The sequence below is a fragment of the Pungitius pungitius genome, chromosome 9 (assembly GCF_949316345.1).
Source record: "Pungitius pungitius chromosome 9, fPunPun2.1, whole genome shotgun sequence".
In the NCBI taxonomy this organism is placed as follows: domain Eukaryota; kingdom Metazoa; phylum Chordata; class Actinopteri; order Perciformes; family Gasterosteidae; genus Pungitius; species Pungitius pungitius.
The window spans coordinates 30,237-54,252 of NC_084908.1; the positions used below are offsets into that span (position 1 = coordinate 30,237).

At 45.8% G+C, this 24,016-nt stretch overlaps 3 protein-coding genes across 9 annotated transcripts; 2 read left to right on the plus strand and 1 right to left on the minus strand.

Annotated features, from left to right (window-relative positions):
* Positions 1-2,632: 2,632 nt before the first annotated feature.
* On the minus strand, positions 2,633-12,292 carry rfx1b (regulatory factor X, 1b (influences HLA class II expression)). Of its 6 annotated transcripts, none has more exons than XM_037472731.2 (17): positions 12,212-12,292; positions 9,907-10,279; positions 8,108-8,205; positions 7,275-7,348; positions 6,789-7,050; positions 6,512-6,693; positions 6,309-6,428; positions 6,108-6,220; positions 5,868-5,986; positions 5,565-5,668; positions 5,327-5,478; positions 5,064-5,161; positions 4,684-4,833; positions 4,364-4,575; positions 4,110-4,263; positions 3,985-4,030; positions 2,633-3,899 (listed from the first exon to the last, which is right to left on the minus strand). In XM_037472731.2, the coding sequence occupies exons 2-17, from the start codon at positions 10,250-10,252 to the stop codon at positions 3,727-3,729; spliced, it is 2,403 nt and encodes an 800-aa protein (XP_037328628.2). In that variant the 5' UTR covers positions 10,253-10,279; positions 12,212-12,292; the 3' UTR covers positions 2,633-3,726. The 6 variants fall into 6 exon arrangements, with proteins under 6 accessions (XP_037328628.2, XP_037328626.2, XP_037328625.2 ...); XM_037472729.2 differs by lacking the exon at positions 12,212-12,292 and adding an exon at positions 11,332-11,501 and having other exon boundaries at positions 9,907-10,276; XM_037472728.2 differs by lacking the exon at positions 12,212-12,292 and adding an exon at positions 11,332-11,501.
* A 69-nt stretch (positions 12,293-12,361) lies between these two features.
* On the plus strand, positions 12,362-13,334 carry rln3b (relaxin 3b). Its single transcript, XM_037472733.2, has 2 exons — positions 12,362-12,685; positions 12,785-13,334. The coding sequence occupies exons 1-2, from the start codon at positions 12,511-12,513 to the stop codon at positions 13,063-13,065; spliced, it is 456 nt and encodes a 151-aa protein (XP_037328630.1). The 5' UTR covers positions 12,362-12,510; the 3' UTR covers positions 13,066-13,334.
* A 1,638-nt stretch (positions 13,335-14,972) lies between these two features.
* Positions 14,973-23,323, plus strand: tnpo2b (transportin 2b). Of its 2 annotated transcripts, none has more exons than XM_037472480.2 (24): positions 14,973-15,305; positions 15,969-16,068; positions 16,265-16,340; positions 16,493-16,642; positions 17,205-17,311; positions 17,408-17,541; positions 17,632-17,713; positions 18,097-18,219; positions 18,323-18,441; positions 18,534-18,594; positions 18,700-18,871; positions 19,404-19,556; positions 19,654-19,879; positions 19,975-20,146; positions 20,247-20,471; positions 20,570-20,728; positions 21,285-21,372; positions 21,464-21,562; positions 21,655-21,750; positions 21,915-21,990; positions 22,326-22,425; positions 22,505-22,579; positions 22,964-23,094; positions 23,186-23,323. In XM_037472480.2, exons 2-23 carry the CDS (start codon positions 15,970-15,972, stop codon positions 23,069-23,071), a joined length of 2,700 nt encoding a protein of 899 aa, XP_037328377.1. In that variant the 5' UTR covers positions 14,973-15,305; position 15,969; the 3' UTR covers positions 23,072-23,094; positions 23,186-23,323. The 2 variants fall into 2 exon arrangements, with proteins under 2 accessions (XP_037328377.1, XP_037328378.1); XM_037472481.2 differs by having other exon boundaries at positions 14,974-15,305; positions 20,247-20,441.
* The last annotated feature ends 693 nt before the right edge of the window (positions 23,324-24,016 follow it).

A 24,016-nucleotide genomic window follows, 5' to 3' on the forward strand; every position in this document is an offset into this window, starting at 1 on the left:
GACTACTGCCACCAAGTTAGACTGTTAGGGTAAACAAACGAGCTGAATCATGCACATAACACACAAACTATACTCATTTACATAAATGACAACCTTGAAACTGTAAAAATAAGGCTGTTATTGGAATAGCTTTTATTCACCTGTATCTTTTGCAACATATTTATGCACACTTCTAACTTGGTTTTTAGAAAACTATTTACATCCTGATGTCTGAGTGAATTTTGTGCCAGGGCTACACCTGCAACATTTGAATCATTTCTGCCGGTGGGAAAGGAGCCTTTTTGAAAATCTCACGCACACTGTGCACAGACACACAGACACACACGGATCCATTTAGACTCCACCTTGACTAAAACACTAGCAAACCATAGCACTAACAAATGGTAGCACTTAAACTGTACTTATAATGGCACTTTTCTATGACATGTTTTGAAACTGCTTTTTGATGAAAATTGTACTTTCTTGTTACTTGTTCTTCTGAGTTTGCATCTCTATGTGGAAATGCACTTATTGTAAGTCGCTTTGGATAAAAGCGTCAGCTAAATGACATGTAATGTAATGTCATGTCATGTAAAATGGACAGGCTGCCCTCTGCCGTTCGAAACGCGTAACGACACAGCATTTCCTCCGCCGTCAAGTTCTCCGCAGCACGCCAAGACACGGAGCGCTTCCGCCGGAACCAGCACGTATCGGCGTTGACGCTGACTTGACGTGCGCGCAGCCCCCTGCCCGCTGGGGGGCGCTCCCCTCCAATCTGCGTCCTGAAACCACCGAAATAAAAACGACGAGACCCCCCCAGCTGTTTACCACATCCGGCCAGCCGCCATTGCCCTGGCGCTCTGCTGTCACAACAAAGTGGAATCTCCCCCCCCCCTCATGTACACGTATAAACACGGAACATGTGAATAAAATACATACATATATCTATGTGTGTGGGTGCGTAGGTGTCTCTACACGCGGCAGAGCTCAAACGCAGACCGGGGGAGCGGCCTCTTGCCCGCTGGGGGGCGCTCCCCTCCAATCTGCGTCCTGAAACCACCGAAATATAAACGGCCTCCTGCCCGCTAGGGGGCGCTCCCCTCCAATCTGCGTCCTGAAACCACCGAAATAAAAACGGCCTCCTGCCCGCTGGGGGGCGCTCCCCTCCAATCTGCGTCCTGAAACCACCGAAATAAAAACGGCCTCCTGCCCGCTGGGGGGCGCTCCCCTCCAATCTGCGTCCTGAAACCACCAAAATAAAAACGACGAGACTCCCCCAGCTGTTTACCACATCCGGCCAGCCGCCATTGCCCTGGCGCTCTGCTGTCACAACAAAGTGGAATCTCCCCCCCCCGTTCGAACCGATCAAGACGCCCGGATGAAAGTCACAGTCGCGTTGCAGCGCCGCGATCGATGACTGAGCCACACGACGTGCGCTGTGGACGTTTCTACTTCCGCTGCCCTCTGGTGCTGCAACGCCCCGCCGCCGCCACACGATGGCGCCAAAGGACCCTGTTTCCCACACACGCCCCGAAGCTGAACGCACGACATGCCCCCGTTATAGATGCTGCATCCCAAGCACAGAGCAGTGAGATTTGAAAAATTCCACCAGCTGCCACAAGAGGGGGCCAAGTGCCCTTGAGCTTGACAGACTTGACAGTGCCGGTCATTGAAAACAAAGCTGTTACAGTAGGTAGTCTAGATGAACACAGGCCCGTTGCTCTGTCCAGTATTCTGTCAAAAGTCCTGCAAATAACCCCAATGGACAGATTGAACGAGTTTCCTCAGGTAACCAGTTTGGCTTTAAAGCCAAACATGGCACTGACCTGTGTACATATGCCATATGCCTTAAAGGAAATTGTAAACAAATATAGAGATCACAACTCATCCCTTCTCATGTGTTTTGTGGATGCCTCAAAAGCTTTTGACCGTGTCAATCATGGAAAGTTGTTTGAAAAACTGAGCCAAAGAGGCGAAAGCCTGTGATGCTGGGTGCACGATTGGTGGTGCCTTAACGAATCCTATTATGTGTGCAGATGATCTTGTGATTTCTAGCCCAAGCAGTGCTGGTCTCCAGCAGCTCCTTAGTACATGTACTGTCTATGGTGTGGAACGTGATATGAAATACAATGCCAGCAAGAGTGCCATTTTCATTCGTACAACAAAAGAGGACAGTTTTTAAATTCCCTCATTGTAAATTGGCTGACAACGACCTTCTTGCCTGTGATGAGGTGAAACACCTTGGACATTTCATTACAGAATAAACATTTAAACAGTGTGGACTCTTTTCAAATGCTTGTTGTTTTAAAAGCATTAAACAGTGTCTCAGGGGCCTTCAGAACTAACCACAACAGTGCCCACGCGTTGATAATCCCCATTGGGTATCCCCATTATTATTTTAACCTATTGTCCTAGAGCAACAATGGACCCCTCGTTGGATTCAGAGGGACCTTGGCTTTCATGTAGAAGTGGAACCAGCCCGATAGCTCGAACCGTCTCCGAACCATGGGTGACCCAAATGTGGGGTCGAATCCCAGTCTTTTATCTCGGCACCACAAGGTCCATTATCACAATAAAAATAAAATCAATTATTTCGATAAAACACAACAAACTTCTTAAGGCAGTAATGGTTACTACATACAAACGGTTTGTACAATGTTCACAAAAGGTACATAAGATGGGGTTATCTACAAAATGTTAAACAGTAACACCTCAGAAGTACATATTTACTTTTACAAAACCTGTAGATGGCTATGGCTGGTACAGATGTTGCCGTAGATACAGCGTAGTGAGGGCTGCTGATGGCTGGGATATCTTTGTCCTTGACTCGTCCTGTGGCCCATTCAACTTGCACCGCATATACGATTAGGTATTTGTATTCGTCAGTCTGTTGTGTGCTTGGTTGATTGTAAAATAGAGAGAACAATTTTTAAATAAATGGATGATGAGCTGATAAAAGGATGATTTCATGAATAACCATAAACTAGATAAAATCTAGTTTTTTTGCAGCTAAATATTCATGACAAGTCGACTTCACAGGACTTTCATTTATTAATCCACTGATACAGAATATATAGAATACAAGCTTTTTCCACCTAGAAATCTCTCAAAGGCACAAGGTATCAGTTAATTGGCCATATAATAAGAATGAAATAAAATATGACAACCACACACAGCTGTTAATCAACATCAATCTCCCAACATAATTCATAATGAAGTATCATTCCAGATGCTACTCTGAGATAAAAGAAATGTGTTGTTCACACATTTCTGTTCATTAAAGTCCAGCTTCCCTGCATAGTCACCGCTTTAAAGGCAAGGTGGGAGACTTTTTAGAGTACAACAAAGAACACTTACCACAGCACTCAGCTCAGTGGTTAAGGCGGGGCACGAGGGAATCAAGACAATGCACGTTATAGTTGATGCAGAACAGGAGGCGCATCAACAGGCCACTGCGAGAACAGGGAAGGCACAGCGAACGAGGGAAGGGCAGTAAAACACCAGGAGAAGGCAAAGAGGAGAAGAATGGCGGCAGTACAAAAGTACATCATTGGCAAAGGGCTCATTCAAATTTTCACGATTAAAGAACCACCGGACGACAACACACACCAAACATCAGCTATTTGTGAAACCCGAACCGTACGCGCAGTGACGGGATGGCAAGATGCTAAACTCAAAGCAAGCGCGCGCGTGTGTGTGTGTGTGCGTGTGTGTGTGTGAGCGAGAGATAACCCTCCAAATGAGCGGCTACGGTTGTGTGCTGTCGGTCAGAGTGTGCAGACTGAAAGACGTCCTGGACATCTTGGCAGGCGGTTCCATCGGCTCCTTCTCGTCGTCCATCGCACTCAGAGAGCTGGACTGCAGCACAAGATCGCCGCCCTCGTCCTCGCTCTCATCGTCTTCGTCATCCTCTTCCTCTTCTGACGGAGAAAGGGCAGTGGCGAGGCGTTAAGTGCCGGCAAAACTTAAAACTCATGTTTGCATGCAGGCTCACGGTGAAAATACCTTTCTCCAGGTCCCGAGAGATTCGGCTCTTGACCATGCTGGCAAACTGCAACAGAGAAGAACATTGTTGGATGTTTATGTGTCATCGCGGACTGTCATATGCAACTGTATGCGCAGGCGCGTACTTCTCCCATGACCGCGATGGGTGTCACTCCTTTAGCCTGCGCCACCCTGTGTTCTATCAGGTAGTACATGTACTCATCGTACAGCAAGCGGATCAGGTGAAAGGAGCCGAAGCTGGCGGCGCTGCGCAGAGTCAGGTCCCGGATTACCATGGAGCTGGTGAGGAAGAACAAGACAATCACCTTTCACTGAGGAAAAACATCAACAATCATTTTGTACATTATATGTCAGATTGTATATATTTTTCCCCTCTCACCTATAGAAGGACCAGTTGAGCAGGAAGACCTTGGCTGCCTTGGGCAGGGCGGCCGAGTTGTGCTCGTAGGGCTTGAGGGCCTCAGAGACGACGCCCTCCAGCCAGGTTGCCCACTGCTCGAGAGAGTTCTGCTGCTGCAGGGTCGTTTTAAAGTCCTGCTCCAGCTGCTGTACCACACGGTCCTCACACTGACACACCCAGGATGCCTGCTCCTGAGGGGCGGGGGCGAGGGGGGGACACAATTGGTAATGGTAAGGGTTGCTCTTGTATTTCAGACTAATCTACGGTCATGGTCAGGAGGGCGAGATGGTAGCGCACACCTGCACGTTCGTGAAGTCGACCCGGTTGAGGTCCGAGAGCATCTGGCTGATCTGGGCTGTGTTCTGCAGGACAGCCCGGGCTGCCTGGGCCAGGTGGTTCAGGCTGGTGTAGCGGCGCAGCGTCTGGGAAAAGGAGCCCACACACACCACCTGAAGGGGCGGAAAGGAGGAGAGTTGAAATAAGGCTGCCGTAAGAGGCCAACAACAAGGACAAGTCTACACTCCTAGCTGAAATGGACCTTTTCCTAATCACGAGACAGCAGCACAGAAAACGTGTCAAATGCACACAAACGAGACACAGATCAATTCAATAAAAAAACGCTCGATCGGAATTATCTGCTCTACAAAATGGATGCAGATCTCTGTGTTTGTGGAAGTACCTTGATACGGACCATCTCTTCCGGGATGTTCATCATGGCGCCTGTCAACCAATTCTCCAGACTCTTGGCAAAGTTGCGAATGGCCTGAGTTAAGGCACCTGAGGGAGGGGTGGTGGTGACACAGAGGCCAAAGTGTTTATATTCACACCCATAGTCATGGCTGTTAGTAGAAAGTCCCTCGTGCTCTAAACCAGTCCAATGGGTCTCGACGGCCTCACTTGCCAGCTTTGTACACACGCCTCTTAAGGACCTCACACACTTACTAGGGATGGGTCTCAGGACATCCGAGATGAGGATCTCCACCAGGGTCTGGTAGAGCAGGTTGTCGCACTCTTTCGTCCAGCGCAGCACCGGCTCATACTTACACAGCACCACCAGGCACGATTTGGGCAGACGCTTCTCGGACTCATTGTGCCTGGAGGACGCAACATTCAGCCTATTTACAGCAGCGGAGGAGGTATACGTGCTGGTATGCATGTTGTGCGTATTGATGACACTTACAGGTTGAGTGATTCCGTGTCACTGCTCTGGCTGAACCGCCAGAAGGATTTCCACAGTGTCTCCACGAGAGTGAACTGAAGGTTGACCATCACGTCCAGTATGGCCTGTAGGGATCAAACATAAGAGATGTCGGAACACCACCGTAATACTTATGGTTCCATGAGGAAAACACCCGAGTGCTAAAAGACGATGTCACGTGACTTGTTTTCAGGCTGTGTGGTAAGAAGCTACATTGAGGCTACGACCTGTGTATGCGGACAAAGGAGGGAGCTCAGTGTGCCTGTGCTGCCCAAGACTGCCTACCTCACAGTGCTCTCTGTAGAGAGTCTGAAAGGAGTGGAGGTGTTCGAAAAGGATCCCGTCGGGCAGGATGCCATCTTGCGGATCGATGTCCACAAAGTCTGGCAGCGGCCTCGACGGCTCTGCACAGGGGGCAGCGGTTGTTCAAGTGCCGAAAGTACCACGAACATCACTCAAAAGTATTATCCTTTGAATGAAATGAGAGAAATGGGGAACATTTTGCAGGGTGTAGGTGTTGCTCACCCAGAAACTGCTGATACTGTTGCACCTGCGCCGAAATATCGAGGGCCGCCGCCTGCTGACCCAGCCCACCTGACCCATTGGTGATCCCCTGCGCCTTATGAAGTGGCTTGATCCTTTTGGACACAGTACATCAGATACATCTCGTCTGATTGGATCCTCTACAACAAAGTACTTGTTCACGTGCTGATGCGGCGTCGATACCTGTTTTTCTGTGAGAAAGGCTGCTGCCTCATCGCCATGTGCTGTTGTTCATCCATCAGTCTGAGCAGTGGGGAACCAGATTTGATCCTCAGACCATAGTAGTGGTACTTTGAGTTTCCTCTGAAACACAACCACACACTCTTAGTTAGAACGATGCCCTGAGATGCTCATCTAGCAGAGTATTTATGTGTGTGTTTATTTACCTAGTCCCCAATCTCCGTGTCCGCAGTCCCATGAAGACAGACCTGATGAGTTTACCAAAGGATGCAGCATTAACGGGTTCCAGTTTCTGCTCCTGGCAGTGCAGCAGGTAGTGGTAGTAGAGGGTGCAGCGAGGTAAACTCACGCCCTCCGCCCCCTCATAGTTATCACACAGCCACTGCACCTGGGGAAGATGCACAGTGCCAGGGTTGAACTTTATTAACTTTTGTTGCTTTGGCTGTTAAAAGTACATTGTTCACTTTGAACTTCCGTACTCACGGTGGCGGGGGGCGCACGAGAGTTTGGGCTGGTGAAAGTCTGTCCTCCACCACTTGCTGCTCCTCCTCCTAACATATAACCTCCCTGAATGACATAGCCCCCTGCGCCTGCACCTCCCCCTGTTGCCACAGAAACCGACTGCGAGGTCACAGGGCCAGTGATGTCTGTCTCAGTGCTGGGCGTGGTCTCGTAGTAGGAGGAGGAGGAGGGAGGGGTCTGGGAGTAGATGGGCGAGTCGGAGAAAGGGTAGTTGCTCGATCGACTGCGCAGGAAAAGACATATTTTATTATATATTTATATATTTTATTTGTTTGTTTCATCCGGGACAGTGAAAGAGTTTCATCTGTAGTCCCCAACATACAAACACAGACAAATAAATAACATGCAAACGTGCCAAAGTGTGACTAGTAAAGTGTGCGTTTGATCGGTCGTGTGTGTCGGTGTTTCTACGTCAACATGCACACACGGAGGCTCCTCTCTGCTCACATTGAGGACGTAGTGAAAGTCACGTCTCCTCCTCCGTCTACATACTGCACCTGGCCAGAGTACACATGCTCCACCTGCAAAAGAATCAAGCAGGAGACTCAAGCCAGCTGTCCACACAACATTAAGATTTTTTTACTGTATAGAGTTACGGCAAATGTGTAACCAAACAGTTAGTTACACAACTAGGAGCACAGAACAATATAAGTATTCGATTGGAGCTGACTGCATTTAGTTGTTCTACTGAACGAAGAGTGCTTTGTTCCTAAACAGGGTGAAGAGGGTCTTTGCTCGGAGGGAAGATTTTCTGGAACTGAGTTTGAGGTCATTTTCATTATTGATATTTATGAATGAAGCGTTAACTTTTTTCCGCACTGCCCGGGAAACCATCCTGAACAGTTTCGACCTTACTGAAATTATTGTACACTGTGAAAAATAGTTTGTTGGTGCCAGAGGTTGATTGCATTATAAGATACACACACACACACACACACACACACACACACACACAGTGATGGACGTGCTAAGCAGGCCACAGGGTTCTTTCGACTACATTCCTCTCTATCTACCTGTAGCAGTGAGAAAGCATACTCAAATTACCTGTAACCTAATGTATTTTCCTACCTGATCAGAGATATGTTTTGTATGTCTGATTACCTCCTGCCTAATGTCCACAGAATGCAGGTTGTTGGCCAGAGTGAATCCTCTTGACTGCCCATGACGCTGCTTGCAACACTGACCTCTGCAGGTGAGTTAAGCCACTCACCTGCCGACATGCTCCTATGTGTCAAATGGGAAAGGATTGGTGTGTGCGTGTGTGTATGCAAGCCTCATACCTGTTGGGCTGACTGCACTGGTTGAACCACCTGAGTTGGAACACCAGGTGCAGGAGGGCTGGAGTCGGACACGCTGTCATTGGAGTGAACTGAGCCCTCTAGGGATGCCAGAGGGAGAGAGGTTTCATCATATGTTTGAAAAAAATCAACAGAAAAGCCCGCCACCATCACCACAAGCTGAGTACTCACGACACACTGCTTCCAAATCGTAATAACAGTCACCGCAGAACATCTTACAACAAAGGGTTTTTTTTGTTCCACAGAGGAGAGACTGACAGTGGGGAGTGCAAAAGTGTGCGGAAGTCCAACTCGGCTGTCATCCTTATATATTGCATGCAGAAGGACAGCCTTGGACAGCTAATCTCCCCAGATGGAGAGAGAAATCACTCCATCTAGTAAACATGCAGATCAGATGAGAGACGAATTGAGAGATACACGAGGGATGATGGAGAGTCAGGAGGGTGGCAGGAGGAGAGGATGATATTTCGCTTCTTAGTAGCCTTCAGGGAAGAACACAATTCACTTAAACTGTTTTGCATCATCCTGCTCTCAATGTGCTGCTCCCACCTGTCTGGACTGCTGTAAACATACCCAGAGTTACAATTGAGCCAACACAACTCTGCACAGCCTGCCACTCAATTTCATTTTATTTCTTTTAACAAAGAATTGAAAGTAACTGTTCCTTTCAACCTGGGAATTTGAAACTTTAATACCTAAAATGTAAAACCTAAAAGGTTCTTTAATCTAGCATTCTTAAATACATAGAATGGATACACAGGGGGGAAAAGCACCATAGCTCAAGTATACCTTTTGCACGATTACGTGAGCAGCATAACTGTACAGAGAAGAACCCGGCTCCTTAACAGCAGTGCGTCGGTACAATGGAGGACTAGGTTTATAAAGCAGCCAACTTAATAGCCATACTTGATGAGTTTCCATAAGCCTCGGGCCTGGGAGTCTCACTCTGGGTGAAAGTGCACAGTGTCACTTGATACTACCGGGGAAGAAGATCTACGAATAGACGTCCCTAAAATAAACACTAAGATAGACACGAGTGTTGGGGTCACTTTTATCTCATATAGACATATCTCCCCCTAAATAACACAACATTTGCATTATGATTACAGCTGCAGGGATGCACACTTAAAGCCATGTCGATTAAATACAACTGTAAAAATTATACCACTGTTTAACTTTCTATAAAAGTTCCTATGTTCGGGACTAAGTAGCCTAGCAACCCTGCCATTCCTGCCTTATTCATTTCTAAAGATCAGATAAAGGCTTTGCAGCTGATCTGTTGAATTTTGATAATTCCTTTTGGTGTTAGCTATTGATAGAGTAAAATATGAATTGGTTAATGGTTTAGAATATAATATGTAATGAAAATAGTGAAGATGATTTTGCTATCACTGAACAACAGTCCACAACCTAAAAATAAACAATACACATTGATGTAGTTGTCGACAATTCATTTTCTATAGAATGCACTAGTTGTTTAAGCAAGAGATTGAGGTCCTGGCAACTGAAGAGACTTATTGGTTGTTGTTTTAAAGAGGATAAGAAAAAAAGTGTATACATGATAGATAATGAGAATCAATGAGATTGTACCAGACAAACTCACAGTCTCCAACCAGGATCCAGCCTGTTGCCTTTTGCCACTGATGACTTGAGGAACTGATGCATGCTTAGACTTCCTTCCATAACCTGCCCTCCTGCTGCTAGAAAACTTGTCAAATGTCTGCGTGCACAGTATGTAGCATGCAGGTAGGAGTCACGTCGATTATCACATGGCCTCTCACCTGTAACAGTTACTATGATGTACTGGGGCGAGTTGCTCTGACCATTACTTTTCTGGACCGCAGAATGCTGGATTTGTGGGTTCACATAGTGCTGTGTGGGCGTAGTCAGAACCACTGCCTTCTGGCTGTGGCTGGTGGGCGGCGCTTGAGAACAAAGTGCATCCGGTGCTGTTTTTGAGGCGTTGGCCGATCGGTTGGCCGATGAGATGGTTCCAGAGGTTGGCGGAATCTCCGACAGGAAGTGTGCCGTCTTTGCAGATGAGGTTGTGGTGGCAGGAGGTGTTGCTATGGTTACTGTGTTGGCCTGCTGAGGCTGAAGGTCCTCAGAGTATCCAGAAGTTGCCATGGTAACAAATGCTTTGATGCACTCCTTCTGCGGATGAAAGGAGACCGCCCTTATTAAAGGAAGTGCTACACATATACACAACAACACACTTTTGGTTGTTTGTTATTTACTCTATGATTTGGACCAGAGTGTTTAAGCTTACACGTGTGTGCACACGTGGAACATAAACCAGAAGAGGAAGTGCGTTTTTCCTGTTTGCTCCAGAATGAGCACAGCGCGAACCAAAGCAACATGAATTAAGCAATGACATACATTTTCAAAACGAGGTTCATTGACCACGACCATAGTGTTTCAAGTAAAACAGTTCAACTAATGACACATAAAAAAATATGCGACCGTGGGCAGTAACAGATACCTTCGGGGGGAAAAAAACTCATTTTAATCTTTGGACCCGCTGTCAGTCAAAATATAAGTCCATCCCACCTGAAGATAAGGCGTTCCTGTGATCAAACCATCATCCGGCGCACCGTGTTCGGTGACGTGCCGGATGTAATGCAAGACCCCAAAACTTCTTCAAACTCAACAAGATTAAGAAGCACACTACACACTCAAATCTCGTTGGTTAAAACTCGAATATGAATGATTTCTGTGCGCAGTTTATAATGCATCTATCTGCGGGTTTGTGAATAGCTTGCTTTAAAAGTGAGTTGAGGACGAGAGTGATAGCTTCCTCTGCTAGCAGCTCCGTTGAGTTTGACATTAGCGAGACCAACAGCTAGTTACGAGTTACTCGTGTAAAATAGGCAAAAAATACACAACCACGGCCTGGGAACACGTCTAATCATAATCCCATTGTAATTGAAACTGTGACAACAAAACCGGAACATTCGAACAAATGAGCGAAAAAGTACGATCGGCACTAGAACACACCCGCCATCTTGTGCTCTTATCAAAGATCTGACATCGCCATAACAACAGTCTGCGTTTGAAAAGAAGCTGGCAACCACTTTTTATCACCGACAGCCTCGACCAATAACACGTTAACGACGACGGTTGTACAAACATGCACGCGAGACCACAAACGTAATGAGAAAAAAAGGAAATGATCATTCTGAAATAACGTTATATAACTTTTTCACCTCTAGTTTATCCCAATATTATCCTTTTAAGTCGTTGAAGTTTTTTCCCCTTAGTATAAGGTTGTTGTTGTTGTTGACTCCCGTTGCTTGGCTCTTGTCGCCAGGACTACGGTGACTATGGCGCCTCGCCTTCACCGGGGCAACTGTTGCTACCCTCCCGTCATTGCCCCGCCCTGCACTAAATGCCGATTGGCTTACTTGCATGGTGGTCAAAGCGTCAGGGAAATATTGTATTGTTGATTGGTAGATTGTCCCCTTCCGTCACTTTGACAGAGCCGGACGTCAAATGAGCACTTCTAGTCTTTCTTGATACATTTTGGTTTGCTTGATATTGCTACCGCCTCTCTTCATCTATATCAGTTACATTAACGCACATTTTGTGGACTTTATTATCCCTGTACATTGCATACTCTTTGAATTATACTACTATTCTATTCCATAGACTATTTTCCTGCACATTCCCTTTTAGCTCTTTCATTCTGTAGTCTTCCAATGTAGCCCTTTATATTCTAATTATAAAAAATATATTTTACTTTTACTTTTTTCAATTTCGATCTTTTTTTTATCTGCAGCAATATGGTGACACCTAAGCAAATGCCTTGTATGTGAAAACCTAGTCGTTGCCCCCCCCCCCCCATAGGCTTGTATTAATAATTACAAGATACACGTTGCTATTGATTTGAGTCACTGTGGTATCACCGATTGACCTCTGAAATCCCTATGCGTAGTGTGTGAATGTGTGGGTGTGTGTATGCCACATTCAGAGAGAATCATTGTACAGGACTGTAGTTGTCTTTGAGACAAATTGATGGGGATCTCCATCCATTGCACACCCAAGCTGATAGCAAGACAAAGATTGAACAAACACTGCGTAACCCACCTGGTGTAATGGACAGAAAGGCCAGCAGAAGGTCACAGTTGATTAAATAGCCAAGAGCTTTGTTGACATCACCTCCGGCATCATTTGCAGGATTATCACAACTTTTCTTTTTCTTGTTGTGCATTGTTGCTCCTAAAGGTCTTGGGTCTTATCTCTAGGCCTGAGGAAAGGTGGAGGTAAGTTGAAGGCCTTTTCTGAGATGCTGCAGTTTATAAAACGGGCTTTCCAGAGAGAAACGCAAACGACACGGACGCCCCAAGCAGCAATTGAGATACCAACAGAATCTTTTCACTCTCAGCATGTGGAAGGCAGCACTCTTGACAATGGGATTGTTAGCGGCTCTGGTAGAAAAGGTGCGTTCCAACGACGCCCAGCCCCCTTTCTATGGGGTGAAACTGTGTGGAAGAGAGTTTATACGAGCTGTCATCTTTACCTGCGGTGGTTCTCGTTGGAGAAGAAGCCTAGGAGACACAGGTAGTGTATATGAGACACTATAGAGAAATTATTTTCCATGATGTGCCATATTGTGTCTAACAGTAAGAGTAAGAGATTTTCCTATATGCTTTTTATCAGATTCTATTGGGGAAGAGGCCTTTGACCCATGGAACACAAATTCCATCCCTCAACTTATCGGCAAACAGGATGCTGCGGAGTCCCAAGTATGGAGAGAGCAAACATTAAACGGGGCATCTGTGGCTGCTGGATTTAGCCGCTCAGCTCGCTCGCCCATTTCTGAGGAGGTGCTGGAAGCTCTACGGAGTGCAGATAGGAAAGGACGGGATGTAGTGGTCGGACTGTCCAACGCCTGCTGCAAGTGGGGCTGTAGCAAGGGGGAAATCAGCTCTCTGTGCTGAATCGCTCTTCTTATATACAAGTCATGCGCTGTCACCAATGCAAAACTCCACTAGTATCCTATTATGTAATTCATTCATTTCTTTTTTTTAAATTCTGTAACTCACTTGTTATGTGTTGACTATTGATGCAGGAATGTGCATGTGTACTCGACATGTGTTGTGCTTTTGTTAAGCCAGACTGACATGTTTAATAAAGCATTGCATAATTCTGAGATTATCTGTTCCTCTTACAAAAGACATAATAAAATGATATGTCATGCTTCTGGAAACACTTCCACTTTTCTAAAGCCTTGTTTTAGAAACGACGATTACTTTTTGTCAAGGATTACGAAATTAAGGGAAGTGGTTGTCACCGTATGAATACACACTGGCATCATATTCCCTGTGACTTTACAGGGGTTAGATGCCACATGTCCCATGCATTTAGTGAGCTTTGTATCGATCACTGTCATGTTGAGACGTGTTACCATATAAACTGAAATTAGCCAGCTTCACAATGGTGGTGATTGTCGTTAGCCTGCAGTTGTAGTCGTGATATGGTGTCCTCTAGCAGTTCATATACACTCACCGGCCACTTTATTAGGTACACCTGTCCAACTGCTCTTTAACACTTAATTTCTAAGCAGCCAATCACATGGCGGCAACTCAGTGCATTTAGGCATGTAGACATTGTCAAGACAATCTCCTGCAGTTCAAACCGAGCATCAGTATGGGGAAGAAAGGTGATTTGAGTGACTTTGAACGTGGCATGATTGTTGGTGCCAGAAGGGCTGGTCTGAGTATTTCAGAAACTGCTAATCTACTGGGATTTTCACGCACAACCATCTCTAGGGTTTACAGAGAATGGTCCGAAAAAGAAAAAACATCCAGTGAGCGGCAGTTCTTTGGGCGGAAATGCCTTGTTGATGCCAGAGGTCAGAGGAGAATGGCCAGACTGGTTCGAGCTGATAGAAGGGCAACAGTGACTCAAATAACCACCCGTTACAACCAAGGTGGGCATAAGAGCATCTCTGAACGCACAGTACGTCGAACTTTGAGGCAGATGGGCTACAGCAGCAGAAGACCACACCGGGTGCCACTCCTTTCAGCTAAGAACAGGAAACTGAGGCTACAATTTGCACAAGCTCATCGAAATTGGACAATAGAAGATTGGAAAAACGTTGCCTGGTCTGATGAGTCTCAATTTCTGCTGCGACATTCGGATGGTAGGGTCAGAATTTGGCGTCTACAACATGAAAGCATGGATCCATCCTGCCTTGTATCAACGGTTCAGGCTGGTGGTGGTGGTGTCATGGTGTGGGGAATATTTTCTTGGCACTCTTTGGGCCCCTTGGTACCAATTGAGCATCGTTGCAACGCCACAGCCTACCTGAGTATTGTTGCTGACCATGTCCATCCCTTTATGACCACAATGTACCCAACTTCTGATGGCTACTTTCAGCAGGATAATGCGCCATGTCATAAAGCTGGAATCATCTCAGACTGGTTTCTTGAACATGACAATGAGTTCGCTGTACTCAAATGGCCTCCACAATCACCAGATCTCAATCCAATAGAGCATCTTTGGGATGTGGTGGAACGGGAGATTCGCATCATGGATGTGCAGCCGACAAATCTGCGGCAACTGTGTGATGCCATCATGTCAATATGGACCAAACTCCCTGAGGAATGCTTCCAGCACCTTGTTGAATCTATGCCACGAAGAATTGAGGCAGTTCTGAAGGCAAAAGGGGGTCCAACCCGTTACTAGCATGGGGTACCTAATAAAGTGGCCGGTGAGTGTAGATCAATTACGCAGGAGTTAAATGCAGTAGAATTTAGGAGCAGACCCCATCTGGTGGTCAAAAATGAAACAAGCCTAAATGGTTCACATAACATCTATGTTCACATAATTGAAATAGGTGATCAGTTCAGCATCGACATTTTAAGTAAACAGTCAACACTGATGGATACTGTGATTGTGGAACAAACTGTAAACTCCGTAGCTACGGTAACCCGGTCGGACAGTTTGTCCGCCAGCGTTACGGAAGCCGAACATGACCAAACCGATCACCCGGCTTGATTGCAAGGCATGCAATCTGTCACCTACCAGCTAGCATAGAAACCACACCGATCCATAGAGATCAGACGTTTGAATTGAGTTACACGTACTGCCGTCAAATTGTATTTAATGTGAATCGTTACCGCATAACTGCACTATTATCTATAGAAATATAGACCTACCACATCGGAGTGACCAGGTAAATTCTTTCGCGGTACTTTCAAGATGATGCTAGGTAGCCATGCTACTGGTAGCTGCCTTGGGGCTGGAAGGGGGCTCTGTTATGAGTATTAATACGATCTATTTGGGACGCCTTTGTTGCTTGTACAAACATAACTTTCACTGCGCAACATGGCGGCGGTTAATGTGTTGCAGCTGCGTTATGTGTGGACCTGGCGCGTGAGAAGTATCATAGCGACGCTAAGCTAGCCCGCTAGCTAAAAGAGCCAGACGTTTGCGTCTGGGCCTCATTTGGAATACGGCTATTTCTATCGGGATCGATAGTTTGTGTGGATACTTATTAATCCAACTGTTACTTAGTAACTAACTTAGTGGACGGCTGCGTAGTTGTACATTTTAGGTTACGGGATGCCGCTAAAAACGGAAAATTCCAATCTAATTACACAAACGCTGTAACGGCATTGCAACATTGCAGACAATAGCTGACATTTAGTCAAATGTAACGTTCGTTTACAACAGTTAACCGTAATAGCTGTTGCCATTAGCAACGACATCCGTCCAATGCTGATAGGCACTGCGTATTTAACGTTACTTCAGTAGTAACGTGCTGAGGTTACAGGTGGGGCCGGCTGGTTGTATATGCAGTTAGTACATGCACCCTAACCGGTAATGTGTTCTGTAGGATGGAGTGGCAGCCGGACGAACAAGGTCTTCAGCAAGTGCTTCAGCTTCTCAAGGACTCTCAGTCCCCAGACACAGCAACACAGAGGGCTGTGCAAGAAGTATCCTTAAATCTGTGCGTGTATGAGAGTTAAGTAGGTGTGTTGTGTGTTGCGTGGACTGCGTGTACTGGTGTGATTTGGTTCGCATTGTATACAAATCCATGCTCCTCAAGTGTCAAAGCACAACGCCAATGTACTCGAGGGCGTGTGAGCTATTGCTTTGTGTGTGTATGGTTCTCCTTAACAAAGCCTGCAGAAACTGGAGCAGCTTAATCAGTTTCCAGATTTCAACAACTATCTCATCTTTGTCCTCACAAGCCTAAAATCTGAGGGTATGTATGTGCATTTCAAATGTGAACATTCGGACAGTAGACCAGCACTGCCATTTACTAATATGTCTCGCTTGTCCCCTGCTAAGATTTCTGTGTCGTCGACTCCTCTTTCCCATTTGAAACATTTTCTTGTCCTCATCCTCTCTCTCAAGATGAGCCCACTCGCTCTCTCAGTGGTCTGATACTGAAGAACAATGTTAAGGCCCACTACCAGAACTTCCCTCCCAATGTGGCTGACTTCATCAAACGAGAATGCCTCAACAACATTGGAGACCCGTCGCCACTTATCAGGGCTACGATCGGTGGGTGCAAGTCCAGTGTTTGTCGCATTGTTTTTCTAGTCTGTGTGAGTCAGGTGGTCATGTAGGTGGTTTGTTTTTTGTAGGTAATGTAGATGTGTGGGAGGCAGCGCTGCATTTTCAATCTGTATTTAATGATTGTATGCAATGATGCTGGGTTCTATTTTTAAACTCTAACCAGTAACCCCCTCACCAAACATATTCTTTTTAGGGGTTTTGGTTTTAGTTAGGTTAACCGTCTATGCCTACTTACAATTGCCATACATCCTCTGTAAACTGACAACCTGAAGATTTATTTTCAAAGCAACAAAGCATTGTTTCATCTCATTCTAGTTATAAATCAGAATTTTTCTGTGTATATATGTATATATATATATGGCATTATTTGGCAACTGGAGGGCCAGTACTTATGCTTACCAAAATTGAACCCGGAGCTGTGTCTTCCCGACACAGTTGCCATGACAAGGTTAGCAAGGTTTCGCTGCCTTTTTTAAAGATGGAATGTGGTCTGATTGCAAACCATTCAAAGCCTAATTCGTCCTTGAATAACCTTTCTGTTATCTAGGTATCTTGATCACGACCATAGCTTCTAAAGGAGAGCTGCAGACCTGGCCGGAATTGTTGCCTCAGCTCTGTAATCTGCTCAACTCAGACGACTATAACACCTGCGAGGTGAAGCTCCCCTGCCCGCACACACCAGTGCCTCTGCATTGTGATAATCCTCCAGTACTTTTTTTTGTTACTTAATGGATTTTCTTCACCTTTCAGGGTTCTTTTGGAGCGTTGCAGAAGATCTGCGAGGATTCATCAGAGTTGTTGGATAGCGATGCTTTGAACAGACCCCTTAACATAATGATCCCCAAATTCCTACAGTTTTTCAAGCACTGCAGCCCCAAGATCAGGTCGGTGAAACATTAGTCTTTAGACTTCTTACGCTTACTGTTCCTTTTACAATCACCATTTTTGATCCTCCTGGTTTGTCTCTTTCTCAGGTCCCATGCCATAGCATGTGTCAATCAGTTCATCATTGGTCGAGCTCAGGCTCTGATGGACAACATCGACACCTTCATTGAGGTGAGCATAATAGGTTAAACAGCCGCTGAATAATCCTCGCTTCTCTACTTGTAACTCCTTTCAGAGATGGAATGTGTAACAACGCATTTATCTATTAAAAGGAAAATGTGTTTTAATTTGAATACAAGTTTTTCTGTGCATAAGTTCTGTTGTTTCATTTAAATGTATGTAGTTTTTGCCATAACATAACTTTTATGGATAAAGATGCATGAGAGAGACATCTGCTACTTGTCCTTCATAAACACAGTCAAGATGTAAAGTGTAAACAATTCAAGTTGCTTCTGTTAACTTTCTTTAAATTCTTCTCTCCGCCTTTTCCTCAATCTCTCCTTCCTCTCTCTGCCACTCAACCCATTTCTCTCCTTGTCTCTTTTCGTATCCAGAGTCTGTTTGCACTGGCTGGTGACGAGGACAGTGAAGTGCGGAAGAACGTTTGCAGGGCTCTTGTCATGCTGCTGGAAGTTCGCATTGATCGCCTCATCCCACACATGCACAGCATCATCCAGGTGAGGGTGGCACTTGATCTCACATGCAAACATTTTTAACGGAGAGTGTGTGGCTTTCCTTTCCTCCTCTTCCTCCTCGTCACCTCTTGTTGTCTGTCCCCAGTACATGCTGCAGCGGACCCAGGACCCAGATGAGAATGTGGCTCTGGAGGCCTGTGAGTTCTGGCTGACGCTCGCAGAACAGCCCATCTGCAAAGAGGCCCTGTCCGGCCACTTGGTTCAGTGAGTCCATGCCGACCGATCGTTGGACAGGGTTAACAGTCAGGTGTTGTATGAATGGCATCTGATAAGTAATGTGGTCTGTCTCTTTACAGACTGATCCCCATCCTAGTGAATGGGATGAAATACTCTGAGATTGATATTATTCTTCTAAAGGTGAGCCACCATTGGATACATCAGCTGTTGGCAGCTCCTCATACTTCTTTTTATTTCTCCCTTCATGCCCATTCTGTATTCACCTTTCTCGCTGTTGTCCTCCAGGGCGACGTCGAAGAGGATGAGGCGGTTCCTGACAGCGAGCAAGACATCAAGCCTCGCTTCCACAAGTCCCGCACCGTCACTCTGCAGCACGAAGGGGGGGAGGACGAGGAGGGAGAGGACATCGATGAAGACGAGGACGACGACGACGACACACTGTCTGACTGGAACTTGCGTAAGATACAGACCATATGGCAAACTGTATAGAGAAACTATTCTATAATCTTATAATATCAGTTTTTAAGCAATTAGAATTTAACCCTAATGAACCCTCAGTCAACTACCAGATGACGTCAGTGAAGTCCTTGAGTGTTTAGGGTTTAGGGGGAAGATTGGGAGGCCGTTCTTGGCTTGTTGGGGAAAAAAGATGCAGGAAGTAACAACATTACATGTATAATCAATGCAATGGTGGCACCATGTAGTTTTCGTTGATTTCTTCCCGTAGGCTAATACTAATATTAATGCCATTTGTTCAAAGGCTGGGCAGGAACAAGTTGGTAAAAAAGGGAACCATACAAATGTTCTATTTATTACTATCATAGATAAATATACCAGTATCATATTGTATTTGTAGTATTGTAAGTATGTTTCATGATGACTTATTATTTTCAAAGGAACATCCCCCTTATTTTCTAATGCTGGCTTCCAAACAGCGTTGTTTTTAGTTTCAAAGTTTCCTAATGCTGTCAGCGGTTTTCCGTTTCCAGGGAAGTGTTCTGCTGCAGCTCTGGACGTCCTCGCCAACGTGTTCCGTGAGGAGTTGCTCCCCCATCTCCTGCCCCTGCTCAAGGGCCTGCTCTTCCACCCTGACTGGGTCATCAAGGAGTCAGGCATCCTTGTGCTGGGAGCCATCGCAGAGGGTGAGACGCGACGTAGTCGGTTGAAAGGGACTTTGCATATTTGCAAAAATGTTGGTCTTTTCCTTTTTTAGATGTGTGAGACTGTTTGTCCTTCCAGGCTGCATGCAGGGCATGGTGCCTTACCTGCCAGAGCTCATCCCCCACCTCATCCAGTGTTTGTGTGACAAGAAGGCCCTGGTCCGCTCCATCGCCTGCTGGACCCTCAGCCGCTACGCCCACTGGGTGGTCAGCCAGCCCCCCGACGCTCACCTCAAACCCCTCATGACCGAGCTGCTCAAACGCATCCTGGATGGCAATAAAAGGGTACAGGAAGCAGCGTGCAGGTACAGCTCTTAGTTTTTCCGTTTGTTCGACCCTTCTCTGTAATCTCACTTTTCGCTCATGCACCTTTCTAACGTCTCGCCATCTTTTCCCGCAGCGCGTTTGCCACTTTGGAGGAGGAGGCGTGCACAGAGCTGGTGCCTTACCTGAGCTTCATCCTAGACACGCTGGTTTTTGCTTTTGGCAAATACCAGCACAAGAACCTGCTCATCCTGTATGATGCCATAGGAACACTGGCGGACTCAGTGGGCCATCATCTCAACCAGCCTGTGAGTACAAAAATGCACACATTTACACAGATGTGTAACATATTGCAATAAGCAGTTGGGGGCATCATCACATGGTCAAATCCCACACTCGTGTATTCAGGAGTACATAGAGAAGCTGATGCCTCCGCTCATAGCCAAGTGGAACGAGCTGAAGGACGAAGACAAAGATCTCTTCCCTCTGCTCGAGTGCCTGTCGTCTGTTGCCACGGCGCTGCAGAGTGGCTTCCTCCCCTACTGCGAGCCCGTCTATCAGCGCTGTGTCACTCTGGTGCAGAAGACACTGGCTCAGGCCATGGTGAGCCACACTGACATGGACTCAACGGAGGCAATTTATGTTTTTCATGCATTACATAAACAATACTTTATGCCCCCTCTTCCAGTTCTGACCGTTTCTCTCCTTTTGCGTGCGTTAATGTGTAACAGATGTACAGTCAGCAGCCAGACCAGTACGAAGCACCCGACAAGGACTTCATGATTGTGGCTCTGGATCTTTTAAGCGGCTTAGCGGAGGGACTGGGGGGACACGTGGACACGCTGGTGGCCCGCAGTAACATCATGACGCTGCTTTTCCAGTGCATGCAGGTGAGGAGAGCCCATGCGTTTCACTTGGTGAAAAAGCCTCCTCTACTCCAAAAGAGAGTTGCATCACATGTTTTGTCCTCACTTGGACATGTATTTTTCTTCATTAGTCTAACAGCCTGTTTGTCAGCAGCCACCCTTTTATATTGCAGTTAATCTGGTACAAATCACTCCTTTTAAGAGTCAGTATTACTGATGACCTTAAAACACAGCTGTCTCCTAAACTGTATTTCGGCCTGTTATATCTGACACCGTCGATAAACCAAAATAATTATGCTTGCTGTTTGGGAAGGAGGGTTACCACAGTATTTGGGAGCTGGAATTGAATTTCATACTGATAATAGGAAAATAAGTACATGAGAAATGTGAGCACTCCCTCACCTTTCTCCTTCCTCATAAACTACAATCACGAAAAACTGTCTTGGCTTTGAAGATAACTAAAGGCAAATAGATCTTTACAGCTTGAACATTAGATCATCAAAATTGAACCTTTAACAATTTGACAAACGTTTTTCAAGTGTCATTCTGTTCACAATTGTCTTTGTCTCCTTTGTCCCAGGATACGATGCCTGAAGTAAGACAGAGTTCATTTGCTCTACTTGGTGACTTGACCAAGGCCTGCTTCCCTCATGTCAAGCCGTGTATTGGTAATTATCACAGAAACGATACCCAATGTTCCCTCATCCTCTTTTTCTCTGTGTCTAATTTGGTGTTTGGTTTCTTCTGCATCTCCTGCAGCTGAATTTATGCCAATCCTCGGGACAAATCTGAACCCTGAGTTCATCTCTGTCTGTAACAATGCTACCTGGGCCATAGGAGAGATCTGTATGCAGATGGGTGAGTTGGAGTAAATTTATGTTTACATGATACAGTTAAGTACTTATGCGACTGAATATGAGAGGCAGTGAATTGATGTGTCTCTCTTTCAGGAGTGGAAATGCAGCCATACATCGCTATGGTTCTGAACCAGTTGGTTGAGATTATCAATCGACCCAACACGCCCAAGACCCTGCTGGAGAACACCGGTACGTGCACAGATATTTCACTAGTATTTTTTTAATTCTAGTTTTTAATGGGAAGTGGACAGATGTTTTTGATATGTTCGTACTGGTAGGGATTTTAGTGTCATGATAACGCACACACACACACACACACACAGACCTAACACTCGTTGTTTCTCCTCTTCCAGCAATCAGCATCGGGCGACTGGGCTACGTGTGTCCTCAAGAGGTCGCACCCTTGCTGCCGCAGTTTATCCGACCCTGGTGAGGGAATATTCAACGTGTTTTTCTTTTCCATTTTTTTTTTTGTGCAATAGTGCTACAAACAGCATTACGAGAGCTGCAGTATTGACATTATTTAAGTATACTCTTAAAACAATTGCAATCAGCGAGTCATGAGAATGAAACTCTGAAGTCTGAGTTATCTCAAGCTTAGAAAAAATACAAACTACCTCCCACACTGAAAGACAACGGTCGGCTGTTCCTATCTTAACTTGTTTTGGATCACTCTTTCTCACTTTATAAAATAAGACACATTCTAATTAGTAACAGAATAGAGATATCTAACAGCTCTCATTGGTTGATATTGCACATGGCAGGTGTACGTCTCTGCGGAACATCAGAGACAACGAGGAAAAAGACTCTGCCTTCCGTGGGATTTGCATGATGATCGGCGTGAACCCAGGGGGTGTGGTGCAGGTGAGACCTATGCACTGCAGTTATTAAGTTACTGCCACCATGGGTGTTTTAGGCCTTCCCAATAAAACCTTCTCTCCAGGACTTCATCTTCTTCTGTGATGCTGTGGCCTCCTGGGTGAATCCTAAGGACGACTTGAGAGACATGTTCTGCAAGGTGAGGAGCTCACTCCATCTCAGGTAGGCCCAGAGTCCACATCGTAGCTCAGCTTGGGAATACACCAAGACTGCTTAAGGAGTTAAATATTCCTTAAGGTCAGAAATGTAAATGATTTGAATTATTTTATTATAACTTTATTTGACTTAAAGGAAATTGTTGTGCCAGAGTTTGATAAAACATTACATAAGAAGAATGCCAGTGGACATGGGAGTACATTTATGAAGTAGTGCTGACACCATTGCAAAATAGAATAGCAGAAAGATTAAGGTAAATAACAGAAAAAAAGAACAACTAGTTAAAAAGTACATAAAGTACAACATTGACAACTTGCCGGAAATAAAACGCAGAAATGAATAAATAAAATATCCTCCATCTTTCCAGATCCTGCATGGTTTTAAGGAGCAGGTTGGGGAGGAGAACTGGCAGCAGTTCTCAGAGCAGTTTCCGCCACTGCTGAAGGAGAGACTGGCAGCCTGCTACGGCGTTTAGATTCTCCACACCCACCTTAAGAGGTAACCAAATTGTTATCTTTATATTTTATTATCTATACTATCATCACCCAAAGGTATACAAATGTAAACCTCATTGTGTCTGTCCTCCTAGGTGAGCCAGCAGGAGGAGGGTGAATGGGAAACTCATCCATCTGTGTATTGCACTGCCCTGATCTGGGGGGGGGGGAGAGGGACGCTTTTTGCCGCTCCCCTGACGGACGGCCCCCACGCCCTATGTGTTTGTCCATAGCGGGAGGGTGGGCGGGTGGGAGGGTGGGAAAGAGGGACTCCTCTAGATTAACTAGGCAGGGACCCGACACAGAAAAACTAACTTGTAGGGACAGATAGCGAGGGACACAAAGTAGGACATGGAGGCTTAGACAAGTTTGGAAAGAGAGAGTCAGGGAAAGAGAGGGAGGGAAATCTGTTACAATGCAGGGAAAGAGCCACAAAAAAGGTCTGCTTCTGGGAGAACAGGGACATTTGAGATTTTGATGGGATTGCTAACCATGGGAGTAACCAATAGCGGACTCAGACACACACACACACATGCTGCTCATGCAGTACATGGAACTGACTGTGGGGGCACTATTATTTAGACATTTTGAGACCTATGTGTAGTTAGGGACAGACTGACACCGACTGACAGGGGTCTCCACTTGTTTTCTGGGTGATGTTTTTCTTTTCTGGGGAATAGGATTCAATATGAATTCTACTTAGCTGTAAGAAAATCTTGCTTTCCATTCTTGTATCCTACCTTTCATTTTCAGTGCTGCTTCACAGAGCTATCCATCTATCTGACATACTCCTGTCCCATTTTCTACCTGAGAGGGATAAAGAATAAGAGCGAGTGTCTCTCCTCGTGGCTCCACAGAAACCATTCCTCTAGTAAGGGAGGATTAGGGCTAACATATTTCTGACCAGAGGGGAGGAAACCGTAAGA